At 40.7% G+C, this 16,185-nt stretch overlaps 1 protein-coding gene across 3 annotated transcripts in view; it reads left to right on the forward strand.

The window, feature by feature from the left end:
* The first annotated feature begins 2,611 nt into the window (after positions 1–2,611).
* Positions 2,612–16,185, forward strand: part of IQCH (IQ motif containing H) — a 201,492-nt gene continuing 187,918 nt past the window's right edge. For 2 of the 3 annotated variants that reach the window (XM_088024876.1, XM_028100290.2), the window contains exons 1-3: positions 2,618–2,734; positions 4,127–4,221; positions 11,871–11,988. In XM_088024876.1, the coding sequence (XP_087881002.1) occupies positions 2,723–2,734; positions 4,127–4,221; positions 11,871–11,988 (225 nt within the window). In that variant the 5' untranslated portion in view covers positions 2,618–2,722. Of the gene's footprint in view, positions 2,735–4,126; positions 4,222–11,870; positions 11,989–16,185 lie in introns of all 3 variants that reach the window. The other variant, XM_088024875.1, reaches the window with a different exon arrangement.

Consider the following 16,185-nt stretch of genomic DNA (forward strand, 5'->3'; position numbering starts at 1 on the left):
AGCAGAGATGAATAAAATGCAATTATGAAACTGCTTTTGACAACATGGAATCTGGTTGCATGGCTAGACTTCTAAATTCTAGAGCAAATCTTCACTGCATTAAATCTTTCAAGGGCCTCTTATTAAGCAGCCCTGTCCCCAAACTGTCAAAATACTAATCCTCCTCCAACTAGGAAATATATGGAAAGCAATGCATTTGATCATCACAGAGATGATGAGGGACACGTAAAATTTCAATATGGTAGACTGGATCTATTTGAAGAAAGAACAGAGATTTAGAACTTAATCTTTGCTCCTACCCAAGTCTGATGACACATTTCCTACAGTACTTGTCTCTCTTGTAATTAGTATACAAACAGATGGGTGGTTATTGAGAGGGGAGAAGAAAATAACAGGCAAGAAAATAAAAAACTCTTGAGGAAGATTAAGAGAGCAATTCAAATCAATGAACATTTATTAAGTGCCAGTTATGTGGAAAGAGTTTCACTGGGCTTGACAATTCAGAAGAAGAGAATTAACATTTGTTCAGTGCCCTCCTATGTGGCTGGCCCTGTATGAAACACTTTCCGTACTTGAACTCATTTTATTCTTGCCACTATTCCAACAGGTAGCTGTTTAGCCCCCTTTGATGAAAGCACCAAAGGCTCTCAAAAACTAAGTAAATGCGTCAAGCTCCGTAAAGGAAGAAATAGGATTCTAGTTCATATCTGCCTGGTTCCAAAGCCTACATTCATTCATTTTCACACACACATTGCCTTATTTTTACCCAACAATTCTATGAGGTAGAATAATTCTTTTTTTTTCTTTTTGTGGTAAAGAAATCAGAAAAAAACATGATGGTGTGCAAGGACATCATGCGACCAGTGATAGAGCAAGGAATTATGTCCATTTGCCTTTTACTGGGCCCTTACTATGTGCTAGACCGATTACATATTATCTCATGACTCTGAGTAGAAGTGTAATTGCCCACATAGGGCAGAAAAAAAAAACAGCAGCCCTTTGGTTCCATGATAAATAACCCAGGACAGTTTCACTCCCCCCAGCTGTTGACAGGCATAATTACAGAATGATACGTGAAGTTACAAATACTACAAATAACTAGAGCTACAAGAAGGAAATGTAATGCCTTCTAAGGAAGAACCAGGAAATGTGGGTCTGGAAAGTGGCGCTTGTCCTTGAACTGACTCTCTGTACTTTGCAAATGCCTTTAGACAATAGATGGTAAATCAGCTTGCAGCAGTAACTTGGACAAAATAATCGAAAGAAGTACATCTTCATCCTTAGGGCCTACACGCAAACAGTAGGTGTGTTCCGATTTCAATCTGTGAGCCCCAAAGGCTTTCCATGACAATTTGTGCAGAGTACAAATGACCAGATGTGTTTACCAGACTGTGATGCCCATCAGTGAAAAGATGCAAATCTGATCTTTTGAATACTTGACTCCATGGGAATTTTCCAAAGTAATCGATAACACAGCTGGATCAATGTGTATGTCCAGTTATACTAACAGAGAAAAGGTAACCATTTCAAAATGCCTTTAGCAACCCAGTCTGCAGATTGTTATTGGTGTGACTATTGCTGAAACAGGTGTTGGGTTCATAAATTTGCATAACAAAATGTTTTCCTTGTGGCAGCAACCCATACAATAATTGGTGCCATCTGTATTTATCTATTGAAGTTTGGTTTCTGATATGAATGCAAAGAATCTTGTGGTGTCTAATCTCATAGCACCCAATTTATTGAGGGTGGTAGACATTGGAGAGGTGTTCATCATTCCCAGGGAAAATACAGATTGAAGGAAAGTGTTGAAGTGATAACGTATGTTGCTATTTCTTCACTGATCATTTTCATTTCTGACTATGTGAAACAGAATCAAGGCCACACACCTATTAGAACTGCTTCTTCAGAGCAGTACGTGGGGAAGATCCAGCCAGAATGGAAAACCAAGGGGCTCTGTCAACCTATTTACAATTCCCTTTTGAAAGGCTCTGCTTGCTTGCTTGCTTGCTGAGAGAGAGAGAGAGAGAGAGAGAGAGAGAGAGAGAGAGAGAGAGAACAGGGCAGGACAGAGAGAGGGGAAGAGAGAGAAATTTCAGCAAACTCCATCCTAAGCATGGAGTCCGACATGGGGCTCGATCTCACGACCCTGAAATCACGACCCGAGCTGAAACCACGATTTGGACACTTAACTGAGAGAGCCACCGAGGCACCCCTGAAAGGCTCTGCTTTCACTAAAACCTCTCATTGCTAGAACTTTTCTGTTTTCTTACCTCTTAACCAGTGAGTAGAAATCTGAGTTTGGAGCAAACTTCATATCAGCTGAGAAGCAGAAGCGATCTGAGTTGCAGTTTTATTTTGGACTTGTTTCTAATGAGGGGAAGGAAAAATACAAAATTGTATGAAAGCTTAGTTTTTTAAAATCTGAAAGACAATAATGCAACATTCTAATAAAGAATATCTTAGAACCATGAAGACAGTCCTTTTCAGTGAATATCATAAAATCTATTTGATTGTCTCTAGCAATTCAAGCAAATTGCAGATCTTTAAAATAAATGTTTCAGGTGAACTCTGTATGTATTCTTTCAATATTTTATATTTTTTATACCTACAGGTCCATGAAGACCTTTATCAGTTAAAGGAGAAATTAACAAATTTCTCACTTGAGGAAAAAGGAGAGGCTCTAAACATTCAGAATCTTGAAACTGCAATCAAAAGGACGGAAATGGGGTTAAAAGTAAGTAGAGCTTTAGATATTAAATAAAGTGCTGGAAGGAGACAAAGATTCCTCTAGAAGAAAAGGACTGTGGTTCTCACTGGACCCTGTCTAATTCTGTAACAAAGATGGACTTGGGTTGGTCAGCAGCTTTCTCATTCTGTTCCTTTTATTAAAATCATGGTTATTAACTGATTGGTTGGCATCCTGTCACATTCCACAAAGAATTTAAGGTGTTGGGAATGTAAGATTATGCAGTGACAACCCCTAATGTGTGGTTTGATAAAAAGAATTAAGAATTTTTTAAATAACCATTTGTCCAACAATATGCCTGACAAAAAAAGGATTCAAAGCAATACACCGCAGAGAGTTTCTATCAGATTCACTGGGGTGCTGAAGAATAAGAGTTTATTTTTCCCTAAATAGCTTAAGTATTTTTAGATTAGTCACTTTTGTGATATTGTGATCCAGTAGGTAGAGCTAAAGAGATGTAGCAATTTTGGAAGAGAGAAATAAAGTACACAGGGACTTCATCATTATAGATGGGTTGAAGGGCAGATAATATTTAGACCAGGATAATATTTATTTATAAAACAAGGATCTAGGGGCGCCTGGGTGCCTCAGTTGGTTAAGTGTCTGACTCTTGATTTCAGCTCAGGTCATGATCTCAGGGTCATGGGATCAAGCCTCATGTCAGGCTCCGTGCTCAGCGGGGAGTCTGCTTGAGATTCTCTCTCTCCCTCTCTCTCTACCCCTCCCCACTGCTCTCTCTTTCTCTCTCAAATACAAGGATCTATTAGCACATGGGTCCAAATAAGGACCATCTCCATCTTCGAGAGCTTGAACTGTCACCGTCCCTGCTCTGGCCTCAGACTTTCACTCTCCCACGTTGTCAGCTTCACAGCCCAGCTCCTCAGGCTGTGAGAGATGTGGCGTGTTTTGTTGCCTTGTCAAACTGGCACACCATTGTCCTAGATTACCTGACAGTGAGAGGGCTGCACCCAGCTGGAGTCTTTGGGTTGGCCATTTTAAATAATCTGTTACCTAAGGGCCACATTCTTGCCCTGGATGCTTGAAATCCCTATAAAGGAAAGACATTACTCCATATCCGTCCTGCCTAGTAAGCTTACCTGGCTAAGCGATTTACTGACTATTGTGCATGGTTTAATTTGTGAAGAGTGCTACAGGTCATTTAAGCTCTGAGTCTCAATTGTTTATTATGCTTTTTGGGATAGTTAAAGTCATTTAGCCTCGAGATGCCCAATGATACTTTAGGCATGCAATAAACGCATAGCATGTTGTGTCTTTTGGCTTAATTACACAATTCAAAGCGTTATCCTAATGAAATAAAGTAAATTAGCTGAGTATCTTAAGTCCGCTGTAATGGCCTAAACTTTAGCTTTTCTGTAACAGATTCACATCGAGAAGTATTTAAATGTTGTAAACCATCATGTGTTAACGACGCCTATTGATGACAATAATTTATATTCTCCTCATGCTTCCAAGTGGTAAGTAAAAGAGCCATTTTGGGGTCCAAAATAAGTACAATAAAAAAATAATAACTTTTCCCACTCAGGTCAGATGACCATAAAGATAAAATATTCTTGGCTTTGTTCATATCCATGTTTTGGTATAAGAAGTTAGTGGCAGCATTTGAACTTTAATGAAGTTTATTCCAGGTTACTCTTCTTGCCTTCTAATACTTGACACCATGACAATTACTTCAGGGTCCTAGTTTTGGTGTTACTATTTTTTTTAGTAAAAGGTATCCAAAATTCAACTCCTAAAGGAAATATTTTAAGTTATGATAGCTGAAAAGAACAAACTATGTAGCAATTACAGCCACAGAGAACCAAGCAGAAAGGTTCAGGCAAAAACCTTTCTTCTACAGTTCTTCTCCCTTGCCAAGGAGTGTCCTTGCCCCTTATTAGGCTCTGGAAGAGTGAAGGAAGACTTCACTATTCACTGGGGCATGGAGCTGGCTACAGAAGTAGTTCTTGGATCCTTTCTCTCCTATTCAAGACAATATTATGATCACTGGCCTCCCGGCAGGAAGGTAGGAACCTGGCAAATTTGTAGAGCCTTGCAAGCCTGGGGGAGCATCTCCATCATGGCTGTGAATGTATGCTGCTAAAGTAGCACATGCAACTTGAAAATGAAATGATAGGAGCCAGGTCGAAAACTGGAGAAAAGTCCAAACCAGTCCTGCCTAGTAAGCTTACCTGGCTAAGCGACTTTAAAGCAAGCAGGCAGGTCCTGGGAGTCACAGGGAGTAGCTCAGGGAGGAAGCTAAGCAGCAGCAGGAGATGGAAATGGAAAACAGGAGAGCCAGGAGATCAGGGACTGTTGTCTGTGACCAGTGTGTTCCCGGGTTGATAGTCACACCGGACTCTGCACTTGCAGGGGCTCCCAAGAGACTATCATGAATAGACTTGGCCTCAGAGTCTACGTTCTGTTGGGAGTTTTCTATGCAAAGCTGTTTGCAGAACCCAGAATTCCTGCAGGTTCTTATGCCTGGGGGCAGTGTGACTGGCCAATTCATTGTATTTTTCTTCTGAGGTTCCATGACAAAAGTCCTTCTAATACCCAAGTGAGAAGGTGGTTTTCATTATTGATGGCAGGACTCCCTAGGGGACAGGTTGCTTATCTCAACACTGCTCAGGAGGCCAGAGGAGGAGACTTAGCTTATCAAAGTCTTGAGTTGGAATAAGCCAGACCTGGCCTTTTATCCCACATGGCTGTTAGTTTAAAAATTGGGGCATGCATCCATAACATGTGTTTATTTATACATTGTATACTTATCCTAGGGAGTGAATACGTTATAAAATACACCGACCAAAAAAAAAAAAAAAAAAAAACACTTAAATAATGAGACAAAGAAGATTCAAGTTTAAAATATTTTACTTTATTAACAGCACAAAACTTTCTTTTGCTAAAAAAGGTTATTAATTATAATGTTCTGGTTGCTTTATCTTGGTAATCATGATGGCTTTATACTGGCTGTAGCTAATAACCTGAAACACACTCTACGCTTCATGGAGATTCAGCATGGATGCTGGTTGAATGGGAATCCACAGTTCAGTTAGTCTTCTGGATAATTTTTAAGTTGGTGGTACGGGGTGGAGATTTGGTGGACTCTTCATGAGTTTGATTGGTTTATCATCATTTTTGCTCTCTAGCATGGCTGAGGAAAAGCTCATGCTATGAGTAAGTGTCCGTTCTGGCATTTTATTTTTCACTGATGCCCAGTTTCACTGGCTTCAAAATACAGTCTGTTTCTTTGCAGGAATCTTTTTAAGACACCTGTCCATTTTCTCAGGCTTGAGTGAAAATGAATGAATAGAATCCATAAACTCACTCTATGAGTAAACTCCAGAACATTCTAATGCTGTCAAAAAACATCACACAGACCTCACTGTTCGTGCCCTTGTGGTTTGGAGTCTCCACTCCCAGGAGGCCTCCAGAACCGCAGGGGACATGACCACAGGAGGGGTCCAGGGACAAGCTGAACATTAAATAGTAGCAAAAAGTAACTTCTTATTTTTATTTCTTCTTTTACATATTTCTTATTTGGTGTAAATAGAAGTTCCTATACTCTCCTCACACAACCAATGGCATTCTCTTAGGGATCGCCTGAGATGTGGGCATCCTGTTTGAGAGACCACGGGTCTAGAACAACGGTTCTTAAACCTTGGTTTGCAATCCTCCTTCGCCAGCCCCCCGATGGTCCTGGATTTGGCATTTTAACAAAGAGTCTTGGTTATTCCTAATGCAGATAATTTGTGCTTAGAATCCCCGTGACAAGCATAAGTCCCTGGAATCCGTATTCTTTTGGCCACACAGAGGGTCTGCCTCTGTATGATCAAGAGCCTGGTCCTGGAAATTCAGCTCCCCCATTGCTATGAAGGGTTGGAGTAAGCCTCTTGCACTAGGAATGAGCCACAAGTGGGACCTGGCAGTCAGGCCACTGCCACTGTCTGCTTCTACCGTGAGTGTGCTGGAGTGTCAGAGGCCAGGAGTCCAGAGAAGCAGCTCTTTCTGAGAGGGGTGCTATATAATAAGGACCGTGGATCCCCGTTGCTCCCTTGACAGCAAGCACAGTTGCTACAGGTGACTGAGAATCAACATTGTTCAGAGATATGGGGCTTCATTCCATCTATGGCAATCCAGGAAATCAGGAGAGTTCATTCCAAATGAATTCCAATACTGTCCCTGGATATACCTTAAAAAATGATTTAGAACAGGCCAGATACAATCATCATCTTTTCATCATTATTGTGAATTTCATCATTGTCACCAACAGCTTCATAACACTTGACAGTTTGCAAAGGACTTTATTTTACCCTATGAGGCAGATATTTAACCTTTCCTTTTAACGATGTGCATACTGAGGGTCACAGCAGGCCCGGGTCGCACTAGTCGTTGGTGGTGAGGCCCAGACTCAAGTCCGGTCACCTGTGCGCGATCAAGCGCTCTTCCGCACCATGGCCGCCTGAAAACCAAGAAGCTTAATTTCCACAAAAGATGGTTTTCTTTTCAGCAAGAAGGGAAAATCTGGTCATTTTGTCCAGTAGACACAAAAACCAGGAGGGACACAAAGTGATAACAATTGTTGCCAGCAAATGCAAGATTTTCCCCGCCGTCATGCAGAAAACAACAATGAGGACATTATCAAGAGTGGTCTATTTTCTCCGAAGAGCTCAAAGAGCTTTTGTATTGTTTTCAAAATATGTTCCATTGCTATCCCACTTTGGCAGTGATTCTTCTATGTCAAAATGTCGTTCTTCCTCTCACATGATTGGCTTTCACGGATTTTATTGCTCATAATATGTGCTCACACTGCTCTTAACGACCATGCTTTGTTATTGACACTGGGAGGGTGACTACCATCTGTACCCACACGATCAGAACTGCATGGAAATCTTCATTTTATATTCTGTTGTGCCAGTGTTTGAGAAGGGGGAGCAAGAACAAAGCAAATAGATAACTGAGCATCAGTGAGAGGGAAAGAAGAAGCATTGCATGGTGAGCGTCCATCAGAAGGTACATTTTCCTCAGTTGATGAAGCATCCCGGAGCCCAACCATTGTGGGCTGTTACCCGGCGGTACATGAATCCCACTTGTGTAGACTGTGACTACATCCTAGTCACAGGGAGAGGTGAAGCACAGGGAACAAGATGGTAATGCCTGGTGGTCTGTGTGAAGGGTTTGTGGAGGCTAACTGTTCTTTCCATTTCTCTGTGGGTTTGAAATTTTTTTAAACAATAGATTTTTTAGGAAAGCAGCATAAAACGAAAAACAAACTGGGAAAACATCTGCAACAGATAGGACACAAAAATTGCTAATAGTCTTTTAAAAAAGAGCTCCTGCCAATACAAAAAAAAAAACAAAAACCCAAAAACAACTTGACATAGAAGGACATCAACAGACTACTCACAGAGATAGAAATGCAGATAAGCAGTAAATATGTGAAAAATGTTTAACCTCACGGGGAAGCCAGAGAATGCAGAGTAAACAATATATTATATTTTCTTTACAAATTAGCACAACAGATCATTTAAACCATCCTCATACTCAGGGCTGATGAGGTGGCAGTAGGATGGGAATACTTTGATTCTACCACTGAAGGAATAAGTTGGCCCAAAGTCCTTAAAGGCAATTTTCAACAGGTGTGAGAAGCTTTTTACAATTGTCATTTTTTAATTTAGCTGTTGTACTTCTAGGAAATAAGAGAGACACGTGGATCTCTGTATAAGTTTGTTCACTTCAGTGTTCTATTTTATAGCAATAAATATGGAAATACCTTCAGTGTTAACAATTAAAGCATGATTCAGTCTATAGCACATCTATGTGTGCATTGCATAGCTATTAAAACTGATACTGTCCAAGGGGCACCTGGGTGGCTCAGTCTGTTCAGTGTCTGCCTTTGGTTTGGGTCATGATCCCAGGGTCCTGGGATCAAGCCCTGCCTCAGGCTTCCTGCTCAGTGGGGAGTCTGCTTTTCCCTCTCCCTCTGCTCCTCCTCTACCCTCCTCCCCTGCTTGTTTGCTCTGTCTCTCTAATAAATAAATAAATAAAATCTTTTCAAGAAGTTTAAAATTAATACTGTCTGAGAAATTTTAATGACATGGAAAAATCCTCACAGTATATATTGAGGGGGAGAAAGCAGGATGCAAAATTGTATCTCAGTTCAAACTTACTTTTTTTTTTAAGACTTTATTTATTTATTTGCAAGAGAGAGAGAGCACAAGCAGGGGGAGCGGCAGGCAGAGGGAGAAGCAGGCTCCCCACTGAGCAGGAAGCTGGATGCAAAATTCGATCCCAGGACTCCAGGATCATGACCCGAGCTGAAGGCAAACACCCAACTGACTGAGCCACCCAGGCATCCCTCAGTTCAAACTTACTTCTAAATACATAATGTGCAGAAGTGAAAGGAAGATGGTGTAGACATACTTGCCCCTATTCCTTCTGATAAATACAGCTGTAAAGCCTGGATGTTATATACAAAACAAACTTAGGAAGACTTGGAAAGAAGGCAGGCCAGTTAGGGGCCCTGGGACCCAAGGAAGGACATAATGGTGAGGCCCCTGGATTTTCTTTTTGCTTTGTGTATCCTGTTATTGGTCTATATTGTTTTCCTTCTCTCTGTAGAGCTTCTTGTGACATTTCTTACAAGAGAGGTCCCTGGTGACAAATTCCCTTAGCGTTTGTTTATCTGAAGAGGTCTTTATTTCCCCTTTGCCTCTGAATCATAAGTCTCACTGGACACAGAATTCCAGGTTGGTGGATTTTTTCTTTCCGTACTTCAAATCGTTCACTCTTCTCTCTTCTTGATTGTATGGTTTATGAAGAGACGTCTGATACAATTTATATCTGTCTTCTATAGGTAAGTTGGGTTTTTTCTTTGCCTTCTTTTAAGATTTCCTGTTTGTTTTTAGTTTTTCATAGTTTGAATAGGATATGCCTATGTATGTTTTTTAAGGATTTATCCCAGCTTGGTATTCTCTGAGCTCCCTGCATCTGTGGTTTAATATCTGTCATTAATTTTGGAAAATTCTCATCATTACTCAAGTATGTCTTCTGTTCCTTTCTTTTTTCTTTTTCTGATATTCTCATTATGTGTATGTTATACCTTTTATAATTGTCCCACAGTTCCTGGACATTCTTTTTTGTTCATTCCTCTTTCTCTTTGCATTTCAGTTTGGGAGTTTCTACTGATGTTTCTTCAAGCTCATGGATTCTTTCCTTGGCTGTGTCCAGTTGATTAATAAGTCCATCAAAAGCATTCTTCATTTCTTATGGTGTTTTTGATTTCTAGCATTTCCTTTATATTCTTTGAGTTTCAATGTCTCTACTTACATTACATATCTGTTCTTGCATGATGGGGCTACTTTTTTCCACTAGAGTCCTTAGCTTAATTAATCACAGTGATTTTAAATTCCTGGTCTGCTAATTCCAAAACCTCCTGTCGTATCTGATTCCGATGCTTGCTTTGTCTCTTCAGACTTTTTTCTTGCCTTTTAGCATTCCTTGTCATTTTTTTTTGAAAGCTGGACATGATGTATTGGGTAATAGGAAATGAGGTAAGTAGGCCTTTAGTAGGAGGTAAGTAGGCCTTTATCTGGCTAGGAGTTGGGTTGAGTTTACTGTAGGTGTCTGAGGCTTCAATTGCCTCAGCTGTCTTTGCCTTTGTGTCCCCTGGCGTCTTTGGGTTTCCCTAGAAACTTCTTCCTAAGTAGGTCTGAGCCTTGAAGTCCTCTCATCTGTGATCCTCTGTTATACTGATGACTGTAGATGTACTGTGCTGGGGGGAAGCATTCAATACTCCTTGATCAGGGCCCCCCATCTTCCCATGGGTCTGTACCCCCAGACTGTTACCTTCACAAGTTTTTCTTGGTTATTCCCCCTCTTAGGTGAGACAGGAAGCCTGGAGGGGGCTGGAGTTAGCTAATTGCCCTTCCTCAGGTCAGATAATTTTCCTTGAGAGCTGGCCTTTAATACAGAGAACAGAACGAAGAACTCTCTGGGACTAGTTTGAAATGGTTCCTTTTCCCGCCCACTGCTAGAGGCAGCAAGGGATTTTCTTCAGTCCTCACAACGAGAACATGGTGGGGCTTCTAGAGGTAAAACTCAGGAAAGTGTGCCCCCTCCTACCCCCCCACCCCCCCACCAAGCCTTGGCCCCTCAGAATTTAAACACTCAAGCTAAGGCACACTGAGCCTCTGGCAATTTGTTAAGTGGAGTTTAACTGTTCTTGCCAATACCAGCTCCAACAGTAGACTCCCTCTCTGAAGCTTTATCCAGGTCTGTCTCTCTGTCTCTGTGTCTCTCCAGTTTTCAGGGCAGTAGTTTTCCTGTGACTTCAATTCTCTGATAGATCTAAGAATTGCTTTTCCATTTGCTCAGCTTTTTCTTATTGCCCTCATCCTCACAATACCTTCCAAGGTCTTTACATGTTGAAACGAAACCAGGAGCCCACAAACTGCTTTTTAACGATAATTTCACAGATGTGGGCATCACAGTAGAGTCAAGAGATTGAGTCATTGTGGTTGAGTTTAACTGATCTTAATTATGTTGACCGTTTTAAAGAACGGGGATCTGCTTTCCAGTGAAAAGTTTTAAGACATACATTACACACACACAGTTCTTACAATTTTATTTTGTTTTTGTGCTGCTCTCCCATGGAGCTGCCCACTGCTTTATATGGAAGACCTTTAACCGGCCTTTGATCCTTAGTCTTTGCAGCTCTGTAAAGTAGAAGTTTAAAGAACATAAGTGCTAACTGCTTAGAGACCCGCATTTTGAATTTATTTAACATTGGCTATTCTGTGATTTGGCTTTACAAAATAAAGTATGCTGTATTTTTCTCTACTGAGAAATGTTTACAGTGTAGTAATTCTATCAGTTGTGGGTCATATAACCTCAGCCAAAGATAAAGCTTTTTATTCATGCTATAGTGGTCATTATCAGACTCAGAAGATCTTATGCTTAATAAAACAAGGGCGGATTAATAGTGGTAAAAATGCTAAAGTTGGTTTATTGTAATTACCAATGGAATAGTGTCTGTAAAATCTAACTGAACTAGGAAGCATTGTTTTAAAATTACAATTTGTGAAGATAAATTCAATTTAAATTTTTTTCTTTTTTTTAAACTTAGGTTGCTTCCAGCTGTAATTGATCAGAAATCATTTATTTTCCCTCTAGAATCTGAGGGTAGACTTTGGCAAACCCAAAGACAACACAGTACATTTCCACATGCCTTTCCGAGAATAAAGGTAGGAAGAGAGACATCCATAAAGACAGACAGGGGATGAGTGGTTGGGGAGGCTGGGGGGAGGGGAGACTGGGAAGGGACCTCTGATGCATATCAGGTGTCTTTTCGGGATGGTGAAATGTTCTGGAATTCGATAGTGGCAATGGTTGCACAATTCTGTGGATCTGAATACCTTTGAACTGTACGCTTTAAAAGGGTAAATTTAAGGTATATGAATTATGTCTCAATAAAGCTGTTAGAAAAAAACTTTTTTAGAGTAAAGGCAGGAAATTTAGTTTGTGTTCTAAATGAGGGAACATGCCACTGTTGTTTCAGATATGTTCATGGCACGGTCAGTTTCTACCACACAAGAGCTTTCTTCAGAAAGCAAAATATACCAAACCACAGTGCCTTCACATTTTTAAATTAGCAATAATCACACCTCACAGATAAACCAATGACTGCAATGCTACCACATGCACAGCTAGAATTTTTGAACAGAGCCCTACAAGGAAGGTTTCCAGGTGGCAAGGGCTAGAGTTCATGGGTTACTGATTTTGCCTGTTGGGTGCTCTTGCAATTGGATTCCTGTTCCCGATTCCTCAAAAGTGGGAACAGCTCACTTCCTGTCAGGGCTTGAGGAACACTAACTTGATTCACCTTCAGAATGATCCTAGAGTGACGTGCTCTTGTTGTCTTCATTTCACTGATGAAGAAGCCAAGATTCAGAAATGTTAAAGAAATTGCCCGAGAGGACACAGCTAGTAAGTGTCAAAGGCAGGATTTTGTACCCAGAAATACAGGGATAACCACTGTGGTAGCCCTTTTTAGATAATAGCTTTGTTGAGGTATAATTAATATACCATAAAATTCACCCTTTCTAAGGGGACATTCAGTGGCTTTTTGTATATTCACTGATTTATGCAGCCATCATACTGTACCTTTATTATAACGGTGTTATCCGTATTTTTCCTCTATCACACTTGACAATCTGTAACTAGATTTTTTTTAAATGTCTGTTTTCCCAGTAGAATATAAATTGAATGAGGGCGGGAGCCGTGTCAGTCTGTTCACTGCTGTATATCCCCAGGGGACTCTCGATAAATGTTTGTTGAATGAAGATACGAGACCAGAGGGCCCACCCCCATATCCCAGTCAGTCCTGGCTCCACGACCTTCCCCAAGCAGCCCGCTCCTACCTTCTATACTGCCCTTCCAACACTGAGTCTGTTCGGCCACCATCTGTGGAGTATTTACTATGTGCCAAGCACTGTCAGAGGCACATGGGGACAAATGATGCCAGGTCCCTACTCTCAGAGCTCACGTTCTCTTACGCCATGAGAAAGGGAGCTTAAATGTCTCACCACCCTTCCTATTAAGTCTCTGCATCCGTGAAATTTTTTTTTCCTCCAGAATCTCAGGAGGGTCACTGTTGGTCCACAAGTGGAAGATTAGAGCTCTCTGGTTTGTGGGGACAATGAAACAAAATATCTGAAATTAGGACTATTTAGAATGTATAGCTGCTATTATTATTTCAGAAAAAAATAAAACTATGGCCCAGAAATTTATTTTCCTGAAAGAATTTTGAATCCTGGCAAACGATCACAACGATAAGAAATCTTCTGTGCTGAATACAACCCCAGAGTTATTTTAAATACTCTGAGCATGGGTGAGCTCCATTTAAAAGGGGCACGGGCTGTTTCCTACCCTGGCTTTACCTGCAGGGCCTAGATCCCTATTGTTGTTTTATTTCTAATATCAGTGACATCTGCTTAAAAATGCATAACCGCTGACACACACGATAGCCCTAATTTTGCATTGTAAACTCACTGACAGACAGTGCTGTTTTGGCAGCTGTCCCTGCAAGCCTGCTAGGCCAACTTAAGAGCTTGTATTATTAAGTAGCAGTGAAATCCAGCTGGGATATCACCACCTTTAATTGCCCACTGCCAACCTGTTCAGCTAGGTAAACCCCAGTTGCTTCTTTCAGCTCTCTTTCTCCAAAGTAGATAACTATTTTTGGAATTCCATTTCACACCAAAAACTTACATGACAAACCATTAGGAGTTGCTCAATTATAATTAAAAGTCATAATTAAGAATTCTTTGGACAGCTACATGCGCACGAATGAAACTGGACCATTTTCTCACACCATACACAAAAATAAACTCAAAATGGATTAGTGACCTAAATGTGAGACCTGAAACCATATAACTCCTAGAAGAAACCAGGCAGTAATCTCTTTGACATCAGCCTTAGCAACATTTTCCTAGATATGTCTCCTCAGGCAAGGGAAACGGAAGCAAAAATAAGCTATTTGGATTACACCAGAATAAAAAGCTTTTGCACAGCCAAAGAAACCATCAACAAAACACCAAGGCAACCTACTGAATGGGAAAAGATATTTGCAAATGGTAAGGGGTTAATATCCAAGATGTATAAAGAACTTATACAATTAAACACTAAAAAAATGGGCATTCCATAAAAATATTAAAAAATGGGCAGAGCGCCTGGTTAGACATTTTACCAAAGAAGACATACAGCTGACCAACAGACACACACAAAAATGATCAACATCACTCATCATCAGGGAAATGCAAATCAAAGCCACAATAAGATATCACCTCACATCTATCGGAATGGCTAGAATCACAAAGGGAAGAAAAAAGTGTTAGCGGGAATGTGGAAGAAAGAGAGCCCTCATGCAATGTTTTGTGAGAATGTAAATTGGTACAACCACTGTGGTTGTAGTTGGTACAACCAAGCTGTATGGAGGTTCCTCAAAAAATTACAAATAGAAATACCATATGATCTAGTAATTCCACTATTGGGTATTTACCTAACGAAAATGACAACACTCATTCAAAAAGATACATGCATCCCTATGTTTATTGCAGCATTATTTACAATAGCCAAGATAGGGAAGCAGCCCAAGTGTCCATCAATGAATGGATAAAGAATGGACACACACACACACACACACACACACACACACACACACACAGCGGGATATTACTCATCCCTAAACAAGAATGAGATCTTGCCATTTGTGACAGCATGGATGGGCCTCGAGGGTGTTATGCCAAGTGAAATAAGTCAGACAGAGAAAGGCAGATACTATATGATTTCATTTACATGTAGAATCAAAAAACCAAACAACTGAACAAATACCAGACTCTTCTTTTTTTAAATGAAATTTTTTTTTAAAGATTTTATTTGTTTAATTGAGAGAGAGAGAGAGATAGAGAGAGAGGAAACACAAGCAGGGGGAGTGGGAGAGGGAGAAGCAGGCTTCCCGCTGAGCAGGGAGCCCAATGCGGGGCTCGATCCCAGGACCCTGGGATCATGACCTGAGCCGAAGGCAGTCGCTTAACCAACTGAGCCACCCAGGCGCCCCAAATACCAGACTCTTAAACCTCCCCTGTGGCAACCACCAGTTTATTCTCTGTATTGACTCTTAAATACAGAGTCAATAAATAAATAAACTGGTGGTTGCCACAGGGGAGGTGGACAGGGGATGGGTGAAACAGAGGAGATTAAGTGATACAAACTTGCAGTTATAAAAAGTAAATAAGTCGGGTGGCCTGGGTTTGTTAAGCATTTGCATTTAGCTCAGGTCATGGGATTGAGACCTGCATTGGGCGGGCTCCCTGCTCAGCAGTGAGTCGGCTCGTCCATTTCCCTCCCTGCTCCCTGCTTGTGCTTTCTCTCTCTCTCAAATAAATAAATAAAATCTTTAAAAAAGTAAGTCACAGAGATGAAAAGTACAGCATAGGGAATATAGTCAGTAACACTGTAAAAAAAAGAATTGTTTATTAATTTTCTTTTACATTTGAAAAAGCCATACTGTGATGACTTTTCTTCACAGTGTATACATTTGTTCTATCTCAGCACCAGCTCAATCCCTCTTTGGGGCTCCTTGGACTATAGGCACACCTGTACTCGTAACAGGTAAGGGAAGGATTTGAAATAAAAACAACAAAGGAGGAAGTAGGGGGAAGAAGAGAAGGAGAAAAAGTTTATAGGTTTATAGGCCAAGAGAGTATTTGATTTTCTTGTTGTATCTGGCAAGCCAATTCCTACACTGTTTAGACCAAAGGACCTACTTACAAACATGATACAGTTGGTATGTTTGTGGAGCAGGGAAGATAAACCCAACCCATTGCTTGAGAACTGTTCCCTATACTACTTCCATAAAATGGATTCCTTAGCAGTCAAAC

Source organism: Eumetopias jubatus, unplaced genomic scaffold (genome assembly GCF_037043125.1).
Source record: "Eumetopias jubatus isolate StellerSeaLion01/CBP00866 unplaced genomic scaffold, mEumJub1_p1.0 scaffold_7, whole genome shotgun sequence".
Classification (NCBI taxonomy): Eukaryota; Metazoa; Chordata; class Mammalia; order Carnivora; family Otariidae; genus Eumetopias; species Eumetopias jubatus.